The following is a 12240-nucleotide window of genomic DNA, read 5'->3' on the forward strand; positions in this document are numbered from 1 at the left end:
CTTCCCCCAAGTGCCCTCTCATAAGTCTGCATTCCACTTCACACACACACACACACAGGCTTGAACAGCTATCCTTGTTAGGACACTATGTTCATTCATTTCAAATAACTCAGCCTTATCCCTAACCTTAACCATAACGAGTTAATGTCTAACTCTAACCTTAACCTAATCCTAATTCACATCTTAATCCTAACCAGAAACCTTAGGTCCCAGTGAGGACAGATGGTCCTGACTTGGATGCACTCTCATGTTACATTAAAACTAAAATATTTCTGTGCATTGTTTTGAGTGACAATTTTCCAGGAAAGTTTTTTTTTTTTTCAGTTGGGGAATGTCAAAAACATGTGTGTGCATCAAATACAGATTTACATTTGTTTAACTGTTCATTTGGGACTGTCGTGGAAATCAAATCCATACAAACATTATGCTCAGTCTGATTCCCAGCAACAGGGGCTGCATTTAAATAAATAAATAAATAATAATAATAAAAAAAGCACACAGATAGGATAGAAGAGTATTCACTGCCTTTTTTTTTTTTCTGAATAAATGTGTCCACTTTGTGCTGACCTCTGCTGACCGAGATCACTCTGTGCAACCATGTCGACCTGCCACTCGCTCAAATACAGCTCTATTTACAGGCTGCTGCATCTGTGAGGAGACCAAAGATAAAGAACTGACGTAGGACTGTGTGTGTGCTGCCTGTATTACTGCTGGTTATATAAACAACCACAAGCCCACACACACACACACACACACACACACACACACACACACACAAATGGGACTTAATGGCATCCATGGACCACGTGCTACAAACTCCTGGTGACCTGCTGGGTTGCCACACACACACACACACACACACACACGGTCTGTGCCATGACTTATATGGGAACGACAAAGACATTGGTGATAAATCAACGTCACACACTTTTTAACAATGTGTGCACACACACACACACACACACACACACAGATTTTTTGGCACTGTGTGAGCATATTTGACACGCAATGAAAATTGTTTGACTCTACTTGATCTGTCACAGGTGCTTTTTCTGTGTGTGTGTGTGTGAGAGAGAGCAGGACATGGACAGTGTGTGTGTGTGTGTGTGTGTAAGTCAAGCAGAACACAACAGAGGTAAAGAAGCATATGAGAATTCAACGCTAACCGTCCCACATCACTTACGACCAACTGTGGGTCTGTTAGCTTTATTTGCATCTAGAGTCTAATCATTAATTAGACACTTAACTCCTCAGAGGCAGGTTGCAGCTGGTTGCAGTTCACTCAGATGACGACAGTGTGCTACAGAAACAGCAGGGGCGCTCTGATCTACGCAGCAGGCCGCTATGAAGGCTTGTAACTTCATCCCGCTATTAATCGCCAACATAGCTGTGAGTGTTAAGGACCCCTGCTTTGGGCCCGATGTGCTCACACTCATGCTTGGTGGTCCTGTCTGCGAGCGGTGTGACTGTAAGCAGGGAGCTTTCGCCAGGACTTTCACCTTGAATCAAACACGTAGCTGCCGCAGAATACAAAAGTGTCTCTCGCGCGCAGCCGCATACGCGGAGTGTTTTTGATGGAGTTACAGCTGCTCCAGTGAGAGTTTAGGGGAGTTGTCACAAGCCCCGCCAAGACGTTTCATTCTTAAGTGTGAACAGACTTGGGTAATTGTAGCATAATGTAGCAGCACATGCACGCTGCACCGGCTTCATCGCTTGTTGTGACGTCTTCGGTACGAGAAGGAGTTAAACATGCAGCGATTTCACCGCTTGCCTCGTGAATATGAATTCAAATTGATGAATTCCAGTTAAGTCGGGCTACAGTTGTTCATTAAATGGACCACTGCCCTGATCCCAGTATATATAAGCATTAGCTGATTTATTGACTGACGTGTGTTTGTAAGCAAGTCAAGTGCTGACAGAGCACAAAGTCAGTCTCCTCTTCAGTGGATTTGGTAATGCTTTTGTTGCTGTCATCTTAGTCTTCTGTGTACTGGCTTCTTTTGTTATATTCTGGGTGGGAACTGTGGCACATGTGTTGGTCCGACTAAAGGTATGATTAATTTTCATTATCTCATTATCTGGGTGTGTGAAATCCGACTTTGGGGAATGAAACAACATGTTTACCTGTATTCCAGTCCGGGTTTGGGGTTTGAGTCAGACTAACACAATCCTTTGTTTTTCCTCTCACGTTATATAAATGCACTGACAGCACCACGCAGCCCAGGGCACAGCACGGGAGAGCGAGACTCGTTGGTTTTTTTTTTCTCTCCTCTTAAAATCACTTACTCTGTTCCTCACTTCTTCTTTTCTTGTTCTTTCTGTCATTGCCTCCACATTATATATTTGCTTTGGCCGCAAACGCTTCGCCCTCCTCTTGGTAACTGTGCAGTAACCTGCTGCCAGCCATGCTGAGGTGCTGAGGTCATCAGCCCTGATCCACTACAGCAATGCTGGCCCCAGCCTCAGGATCAGATCTCACATATACATACACACTCACTGGTTCTTAATGCTTAAAAGCTGCCAATACCTTTGAATACATCATCCCGAACACATGCACAGATCCTGCTCTCTCACACACACACACACACACACACACACTCATAGTGTTTTCCCACCCTGTTTACTGGTCCCTTTATGGTTCTCTGTTAAGAACCGAGAACAGTCTGTTCCGTTTATGACAGCAATGACTCAGTATCATGCACAACAGTGTGTTTCAGATCTAGTGGCTTGCACGAATGAGTGATACTATAGCCTGTGCATAAACTAAAGCAGTTTTACATATCAAAGTCTGCTGATAGGTCTTACTGTAAGACGTACTACTGTTGCAGATGTGAAGGAAGTTGTATAAAGCCTTTTGTGGCTCTAGAGGGAGCTGTGTGACGTCTGATAAACTGCCTCGAGTCATGTCACTCGAGACAGCCGTCGTTGGGTCTGGTTACCATACGTTTAAAAATATTAAAAATTAGTGTGGGGAGTAAAAGAGAAGTGAGCTGAGACCGGCAGGAACAGTGTTTTTTTTTTTCAGAGGTGTGGCTAAGAAAGCATATCGGCGCCAAAGCTGAAACAACTGATTGCAAAAATGTCCTTTGTGCCTTCCATGTAAGACAATATTTGGAATTTTCCAAATGAATAGTCTGTAATTCTCTCCTGTGTGCAGTAAAAACGAGTGTTCTGAAGTATTCGCACAGTTATAGCAACAGTGATTAAATCTCTGCATGTGTTTTATGCATAGAGTGAGTCCAGCCATTGTAACTTTTTGTCACATGTTCCCAGGAAATCCAAACCAATAACTATAAAAAGTGAAGCCTAGAAAGTCGGGGGCGACTCCACCGGTGGCAAAAAGAACTGTCCATTGGAAAATGATTATATTCTCACATGATTTATAAAGTCAATAAAGGTTTTCCTGAGGGGCTTTGTGGCCTTAATCCCTAGTTTCCCTCTTCTTCGATAGAAAATGATGAATTTCACCCAATTTAGAGGCACATGTGAGTGGATACCGGTGTCATTCAGTAGGTGCTGCTGCAGGTGACGTCTGCAAAGTGATCGATTGCAAAAACGGTCGAATCTCAACACTTTACAACAGGAATTTCTCATACAACCAGAAGACCACGTCCATTTCATATATATAAGTTTTAGCAAGTTAACGACACAACAACAACACTGTCAAACTCCATGTGGGTTTACTTTATAGTAAAAATACGGCTGTTGATATAAATGCAGGATATGCAGCACGGAGCGCAGTTTACAATTCATCGACCTGATGAGTGAAGTTTCTCGTGACTAATGTGTGAACATATGCCAACGTTGTCTGCCATGGGTTTTAATGATCCCCTAATCGTCTCTACCCGCTGAAACCAAACCTTTCCATGACACACAAAACACCTCTCTCTTTCTTTGCCGCCCGCAACCCCACCCCCCCCTCCCCCCCTCCAGACTCATCCTGTGGTTCATTCCAAACCCGCAGCACACAGTGATCCTCCCTCGGCTAAGACAAGCTTTCACTGCGGCATCAAGTCACTAATTAATTTGTTAACAGATGTCTCCCCGGGCAATGAATAGTTGCTCACATCTTGGACAGAAACGTTGTTTGCATGAACACCCACTTGTAGACAATGCAGCTTTAGAAACACACTCACACACACACTATGGTGGAAAGAAATGCAGTATAGTTGTCAAAGCCTACCACCAGAGAAGAAAGAGCCACATGCCTCATGTAAACAGGAATGTGGCAATGAGATGTACTATCCACACAGACTGCAAGGAACCAATTCCTCAAATTAAACAAAATTGAACACAAGGAGCCACGCAATATACATATATATATGTATATATACACATATATATATATATATATATATATATATATATATATATATATATATATATATGTCCTAGAAAGTCAATCCCCCGCACTTTTGCATTGGGTTGGGAGCCATCCTAGTCATGTGTGAACACTATATGGGTGAATTTGTAATGCATTTAACTTTTTGCACCTAAGGCGACAGCTGAGATCAAGCTCTCTCTCTCTGCGCTCCTCCAAAGAAAATAATGAAACAGCTGTCATCGCCGCACAGAAAAACCTACTTCATGTCGGTGGTTTGAAACAGATTAATCAGATTGCTGAACATCAGGAAAAGTGGACGGGTGCAGTTCGCCCAGATCTCTCTCTCGTGCGCGTATATGTGTGAGCCACTTCTGCACTCAGTGAGAGGTGAGCTGAGTTTCAAGGAGAGATAGAGGAGGAAAGGGCCTGCAGTTATCGCCAGCTGCGGAAAGAAAGTGCTTCTGACGGGATGGACCCGTGTTTTCAATGCACGATTAGCACACATGGAGCAAGTTTTCAACCGCAGGTATTTAGCAGCAGTGATTCTGATTATAAGAAACAGGGGGAGGATGATAACAACGGCGATGATCTGGGTTTCTGGCTCGGTGGCGTTGACACTGTGACAACTTTCTGATGTTGTAATAAGGCAGCAGCCTCAGTCAGTGGTGAGTTCAAGCACAAGTGAGGGTGGCAAGAGGAAGTGAGCACAGGCCAGAGGCCAACGGAGTAACGCAATACAGTATGTCTTTCCTTCCAAAGCAATATGGCCTCCTACCAAACCGTTTCTCAAAAACCAAGGCTGAGGTTCCATTCCTGCTACAAGCACAGAGACCTGTGTGCACACACACACACACTGGGACACTGGCTAAAAATGAAGACTTGCCCTATGAACAGAATCTGTATTGCATTATATGTTGTAGCCAAAGCAATGAAACAAAACCATGGCTGCAAGAAAGGTTCACTTTGCCCAAAGGATGTGAACTGAACAACAAGGAACACGGGCCACGGAGTTTCAACAGATTTTAGTCTTTTCTGACAACAACAAACACTACTCATTTCATCACCCCAAGACGATCGACCTTTGGTTAAATGCAGATAAATGCAGTGAAATGAAAACAAGGCTCCACGCTTTCATTATAGCGAGATGTTGCTGTCCAATCTGTATGTCGTGCATGGACATTTTTATGATATATAAACCCATTTATACTCTTCAAAGGCCTGTCAGGATCTATTATCCATGCAAAACCAGAATTCCATGGAAATTGAATTGCCTCTTGAACAGCCCTCATGACAAGCAACAACTAGCTCCAAAATTCCAACATCCAGCGGGCTGCTGCCAAACACCAACATTAATAGCTTTAAGATCTCCCATGATTCATCACAGTCTGCATTATTTGTCACATATATTGCTTCAATTTGAGCTTAAAGTGAGTGTGATTGTGGGTGATCTCACTGATGTAATGATATGTGGTGGCAGAACTGTTCAAAGTAGCCGTTTTACAAAAGTCCTTTGATCGTAATGGTTTTATTGTCCAGTGACCCAGGGCTATGCAGTGTTTTTGGTCCTGTGGGACAATTCAGGGGCCGTGTAATCTGTGCCTACAATACAGAAAGTAGACAGCACATGTGTCCATTATCAAGACAAAAGCATGTATTCATATTTTTTTTTGTAAATACTGTCTGAGTTCCAGCGCGATGGCAACATTGAGCATTCCTACTTGTTCGAAGGCTAAGAAGTTCAAACTTGCAGCTCCTTAAATTTTAAATGATTAAACAAGTGAAATACCTGCGATGACATCCAAGTCATAATGAGACCGCAGGGCCCTGCAATGATCCCAAAACATGCATCAGAAAAGTTGTCACGATAGTCTATACACACAGCACACTCACATGTATGCGTGTGTATGCTTTCTGACATTTTAGTGTTTGATTACAGCTTTTTTTTTTTTAGCCTTGCTTACAGTACACTTGATGGTCAGTGTTTCTGTTTGGGACATATAACAGGTCTCGGAAGGCTGAGCCGGCCGTCTGGACCACATGCGACTCATTTTGGCAACCGTTTACAAAACGAGCCATAAACAGTGATAAGAGCTCAGGAAAAGAGGTTCTGGAAATCAGAGAAAAGTAACTGCTCTCTGTTTGAACATGCGACTGAAGAAGCTAAGAAACTCTGTGTGTGTGTGTGTGTGTGTGTGTGTGCGCGCGCACGTCAACAGAAATAGGTGAGTCCTCGCTCTAGAAGTGAAGGTGAGGAATACTGAGACAGTGCAAAGTGCAAAGCTCCTCAGTCAGTTTATTCCCACTCTTGTTTGCCGTGACGGGGAGTAACAACGCATCCCCGGCGGTGCTTTTGAAGTTGAAAGGTGCACATTGAGCTGCTCAAACATTAACCAGACTTCAGTCATGCCTGAAAGGTACCAAACAAACATGACAGCAAAGAGACACCTGACGAAAAAGCCCTGTGGAACATCTCGGCTTTTCCAACGAAAAAAAACCAAAACATTTGAAGTTGTCATTTCTATGTACAAAGGTGCAGTAAATGTGTGCCTCCCTGGTTGGATTGCAGTCGCTGACATGCTGTATGTGCAGGAGGACGCCTGTAAACACTTCTGAGCACAACAACTGTGTGAAAGGGAAAAATCCACCTCCACTGTCAGACGTCAGCGGTGTTTACGTCCTTTGATTTTGTTCTTGTTGATAGTTTTACGATGTACTAAAACGTTTTTGTTTTTTTTCCCAACCTGAGTTGTTCAAATTTCATTCACAATTACGAAACATGACGACCCACCCAATGCTTGTTGAGAGATAACGTAACTTGACAGCGCTGAATCTAATTTTCCTACAGTGTATATATGTTCAATCTACATTAAAATGTGGTCATCCTCTTAGTGAGACCATAAAAATAAAGAAATGAACTGTTGCTGTCATCAAACCCTGCTTAGGTTGTTCTGGTGTTATCTGCAACCTCATTAAGATTTGGGCAGTAATCCACAAAAATAAGAAAAATACTCAACCAAACCTCAGCATGGGCACATCTGCTTTTTAAGTGTTTACATATGTTAGCGGGAACACTTGGTTTGAGTTCATATTCACATCTTATCAAAGCAGGAGGCCTTTAGTCAAGAGTTTTACCCCTGAATGTAAGTTGGAAACACGGCCACGACGAGTCAAAACTACTTCAAATATATATTATTTTCCTTCGATACAAGTGCTTGTGGCTTTAAAAGTCAATTATTTTAATGGCTATCAAATGAACCATGTCAAACTTCCTCTGCACCACACGTTTACTCCTGTCAGTCAGAGTCCTCTGAACAGCACCTGGGAGCATTTGAGCACATTCAGAGCTCGCTGTAGTGTAGATTGTGATATAATGAGGCAAAAACATCCTAATCATCCAGACTTTGTGTGTAAAACAGATATATATATATATATATGTTTTACACACAAAGTATATATATATATAAACATATATATATATATATATGTATATATATCGAGAAACAGCAGCAGGGTTGGGTAGAGTTTCACAACAACCTGGCCTCCACTGCATTTCCAAAGTGGGAGGAAGAAAGAGAACGTCTCTTCCTTTCTGTATCCCTTTATTTCCTCATTCATCTCATTCACACGTTTTCTCACTTATGTCCGTCTTTTTCATTTTCACTATTGTTGTTGCGTTCCATCTCTGGCTCCTCCCTCTGTCTCCGCTTCTCTCTGCAGCGTCGTGCAGGTCCTCTCATTCAACATGCCTTCAAGCTATTCTTTTTTTTCTTTTTTCTTTTTTCTTTTTTCTTTTTTAATCTTCCTGAATTATTCAAGACACTTTCACCCATCACATTCCATTAACAGGTCTGGTTTAAATTGCAATAAAAGACTTCTCAACATAAAGTAGAATATTATGTGGAAACGACTGCGGTGTCTCAGTTTGTGTGCTATGATGCTAAAAAACAAACAAAACGTTTACTGGGGGGGGGAGCCAACTGGTGTACTTTCACACTTGTGAAAAAGGCAGCCGAGGAAGGAGGACACATCATTAGCACCAATGATAGTGTAATATCAAATGAAAGTAAAACATTCATTACTGAGTCAAGAGAGCATAACGTAACAGACCCATTACAGAACGTGCACAATTTTGAGACAATGAAGTATCCAGCTGAGCTGAATACATGAACTATTTTTATTTAGTTGCAGCAGCATTTTTGACAGACTCTTGTTCAGAGTTTGACTCCTGTGCCTTTCTTGTTACCTTTGCTGCAGGACCTGAGAGTGAAGCAGGTCTGTGCCTGTGGTGCCAACTTTATAACTCACTGTATGGGAAGCTTTCCTGTTGCTGCAGGGAGGCAATAACCTGTAAAACGGACTGAGGTGCACACTCAGGACCATGAGAAATGCTGCAGATCCAGATGGGAGTAATTGGGAAAAATGCACTTCAAAACAAAAACAGAGACAGATCTGAGGGTGGTGGTGGGGGTTTTTTTCTTGCTGTTTTTCAGTGAAGAGTGAGAATAAAGGAATATTGGAGGGGCCTGTAGCTCACGTCAGTTCCGACCTTTATAGTGCCAAACCTTTTACTACACACTGAACCACTTCTGCGATAACTACATCCTTATGAGAGTTCAGTGACATCGAAAGCACTGTCATTAACGTCGGGCACGTGACAACGCACACTCACATTTCAGTCTGATTACTAAACATGTACTGATGCTTGTGCTCATCCATTTCACACATCTCATTCCATCACACACACATTAACTACATGATGTCATTAAAAACTGTCCTCAATATTGATGAATCAGTCTTTTCATGTGGAGATTGTTAAATGTAAAGAAAACATGGAGGTGCCAAGTGTTTGCACTCAAGAATTTAGATTTTTAAAATGCGTAAAATGAAGAGAGAACACGTGTAAGAGAGAAGCAAGAAACCTCAATCCTTGGTTTCATATCTTTCCTTTCGCACGTCGTGGTTCTGTCCGGAGTCACAGAGCTGATTCTTCTGATTTCACAACACGTTCGTTCACATCTACCATTAAGAAAGTCTCAGAGCTTGAGAATCAGGCGACACCGAGCAAACAAAAACCTTTTGGACAGCTGCTACGTGTCAAAGTGGGTGACATGTGCTGTGACTGCCAAACAATATAGAGCCTCTCTGCCTGCAAACCTGCAGCAACACGGAGGAATAAAGGGTTGAAGTGGTTTCTGCAAGGTGTCTGTGTGGGGAGTCACCGTTTCACGTTCCACCGTGAACATCTTTCTACCATCTCTTCTGTTTCCTCTTTTCACATTGTGGACAACACATTACTGCAGCTGTGCAATGAGGGATGACACTTAAAGGTTCTTATAATCAGATTAAATCAAAAACAATAATTACAACCAGCTAAAAAAACAGGTGAACACAGAGAGGAAAAGTGTGCTGCATATTCCACTTTCAGTGCAGCAAACACAGGTTTGGTTTTGTTAATCTTTTATAGCTTCTCCTCAAATACTGAGCTTAAATAGACTTGTGATTTTATAGAGTCTAATCATATGGTGCCAGGTTGTAATATACATCAAACAAGTTTGATCACTGTGATTATTACTGGGGCAGATGATGAAACGCATAAAGATCAGCAGCATAGATGCGATCAGGCATTTAATGCATTTTTATTTTTATGTTTTTGCACGTTTTTATTCTCAGTTTTTGGACTGAAAATACTGTATTTTATCAGGATGTCTGAGCGACCATCAGGTTTGGATTCATCACAAATGAAATTATAGAAAATTTAAATTAAATTAAAAGAATAAAAAATATATGACATTAGACAATTTTTTTTAATCATCGACCATTTTGCTTAATAAATGTACGTTCATATTATCATCATTATCATTATTATTATTATTGTTGTTGTTCATTTGCAACCTGAAACAATTTAGTAAAATAAAAATAATTTCTTCACACCGATAATAAATACTACTAATAATAATTCTAAATCGCAGCGCGTGACATTTTTGTCACCGTTTTATGTGGGAAATGTGCACACGTGACGTGACAATAAAAAAATAGCAATTAAAGAATTAAAAGGCAGTGGTGAAGTGGAGCTGTGTGACGCGTTCCTGTGGATTACCGAGCTCATGTGGTTCCGTGTGAAGTGATTTAAAAGCTCATTATGGGGCCTCCGCCAAGATTTATTATTGACTTTAAAATTATATTTTCATTTTCATACTGCGTCGCAGTTGCAGCAAAAAAAAAAAAACCCGTGGCTTTGGTTTTATTTCATGTGGAAGATCATCATCAACATTAGCCGCAAATACAGTGTAAATTATATTATATTAGTATACTGGTATATCTGTGCATTTACATTCATCATTATATCCGTTTTTCATCAAAAATGATATCGTCCTTTACATTTGTTCCTCATCTTTCTCTTTTCTTTGATTATAAAATGTTTCATTGCAGCTGATAAATCCTACTAAACCACCCCGGACTAATTAAATGGATCCAACACACGAGGGAGCACAGATGAGAGACTGAGTCTGGACTTACCCACGCACTCGTTGGCCTCCCTGGCTGTGGCTCTCTGCCACGGTCTGTCGTAGTGAAAAGGTTTGCACCTGTCGCACTCGGGCCCGGCGGTGTTGTGCTTGCACTCGCACACCAGACTCCCATCCCTGTCCTTTACGCACCGGGACGCGTGCCCGTTGCATTTGCATCTGCCTCCGACCTGCAGGTCCGACACGGCGTAGAAATACGAGTCCCGCGCCAGCTCTGAGTCGTCCTCGTTCTCGTCGCCGAACGTGTGCAGGCGGCTGAAGGTGACTTTGATGTCAGTGGCAGTTACCCAGTCCTGAAGCACCGGGGAGTTGTCGAAGTCGTGCGCCGACGGTCGGCCGTCCAGCGTGCTGAAGGCGATGAGGCCGCCGGTCAGTGGGTACATGTCGGTGTGGGAGTCCGTGCACACGGCCTCCTGCTCGTTCTGCTTCGTGATGACGGCCCTGTTGGGCTTGTTGTACATCTTCCTACACTGAGTGGAGTAAAACTGAAACGGTACCCAAGTTTTACCGTAGTCCATGGACTTGAAAATAGCCATGGATTCAGGTCGGGGCGAGCAGAACTGCAGGCTCACATAAGTGACCTCAAACTTCTTGCCAAGGGACAGAGTCAGGGTGACGTTTTGCGGGAACTGGATGAAGTTCTCGGACTGCCAGCAGGTGAGGTTGTGAGGGTTGTTGAGGTCCGTCAGGTACGCGGGAGGATGGTACTTCTTGGGGTCCGAGGCGTCGCAGGTGTGACAGTTCCTGCTCCTCTCGTCTCCTTTCTCCGCCGATGTCACCACGCAGTAGCGGCTGGGCGTCTTCCCGCAGGTGCTGGACACTTTCACCTCCTTCCCGAAGGCGGAGTTGACGAAGTCCGGGATGCAGCGGCGCGGGTTGCCGTGCTCGTCGTAGCAGGGATCCGGCGGCGAAGTCTGCGCCGCGAACAGGCTCATCCCGTAACCGCCGAGGACGCACCCGGACGACAGCGCCAGGATGAGCAGCGCAGACAGCACAACATCCGCAGCCTTAATCATGGTTGTTCTCCCTCTGTGTCCAAAAGACCAGGGAGACAGAGGACATGTGAGAAGACAGAAGGAAGTTTGGTTATACAGTTTGCAAACATTTCACAACGATTTATTTGTAGAAAGCCTGTTTTGTCACAGCTGAATTTAAGGACAATGTTAAACAAATTTGTTAAAAAAATAGGTTTCCATAAAGGCTTCACTACCTGGGAAGAATTCAAAAATGCCGGCGATGAAAAGCTCCTCTTCTTTATCAGGCGCAAATCACAGATCCTCCTGTTTATAGTTGTTTGTTTCTCCTAATCTCCTGCGTAAAAAAGAGAAGAGGAGCGGCGGGATTTAAGAGTTGCGAGTGTCCTAATAACAAGTCTCACTCCTCCTACCGGTC

At 43.0% G+C, this 12240-nt stretch overlaps 1 protein-coding gene across 1 annotated transcript in view; it reads right to left on the reverse strand.

The window, feature by feature from the left end:
- The window catches only part of ntn1a (netrin 1a), a 55515-nt gene extending 43275 nt beyond the window's left edge, over positions 1–12240 (reverse strand). The window contains exons 1-2 of the mRNA XM_044028854.1: positions 12059–12240; positions 10841–11877 (exon numbers count right to left, since the gene is read on the reverse strand). Of these exons, the coding sequence (XP_043884789.1) occupies positions 10841–11864 (1024 nt within the window). The 5' untranslated portion in view covers positions 11865–11877; positions 12059–12240. The remainder of the gene's footprint in view (positions 1–10840; positions 11878–12058) is intronic.

This window comes from Solea senegalensis, linkage group LG6, assembly GCF_019176455.1.
Source record: "Solea senegalensis isolate Sse05_10M linkage group LG6, IFAPA_SoseM_1, whole genome shotgun sequence".
NCBI lineage: Eukaryota > Metazoa > Chordata > Actinopteri > Pleuronectiformes > Soleidae > Solea > Solea senegalensis.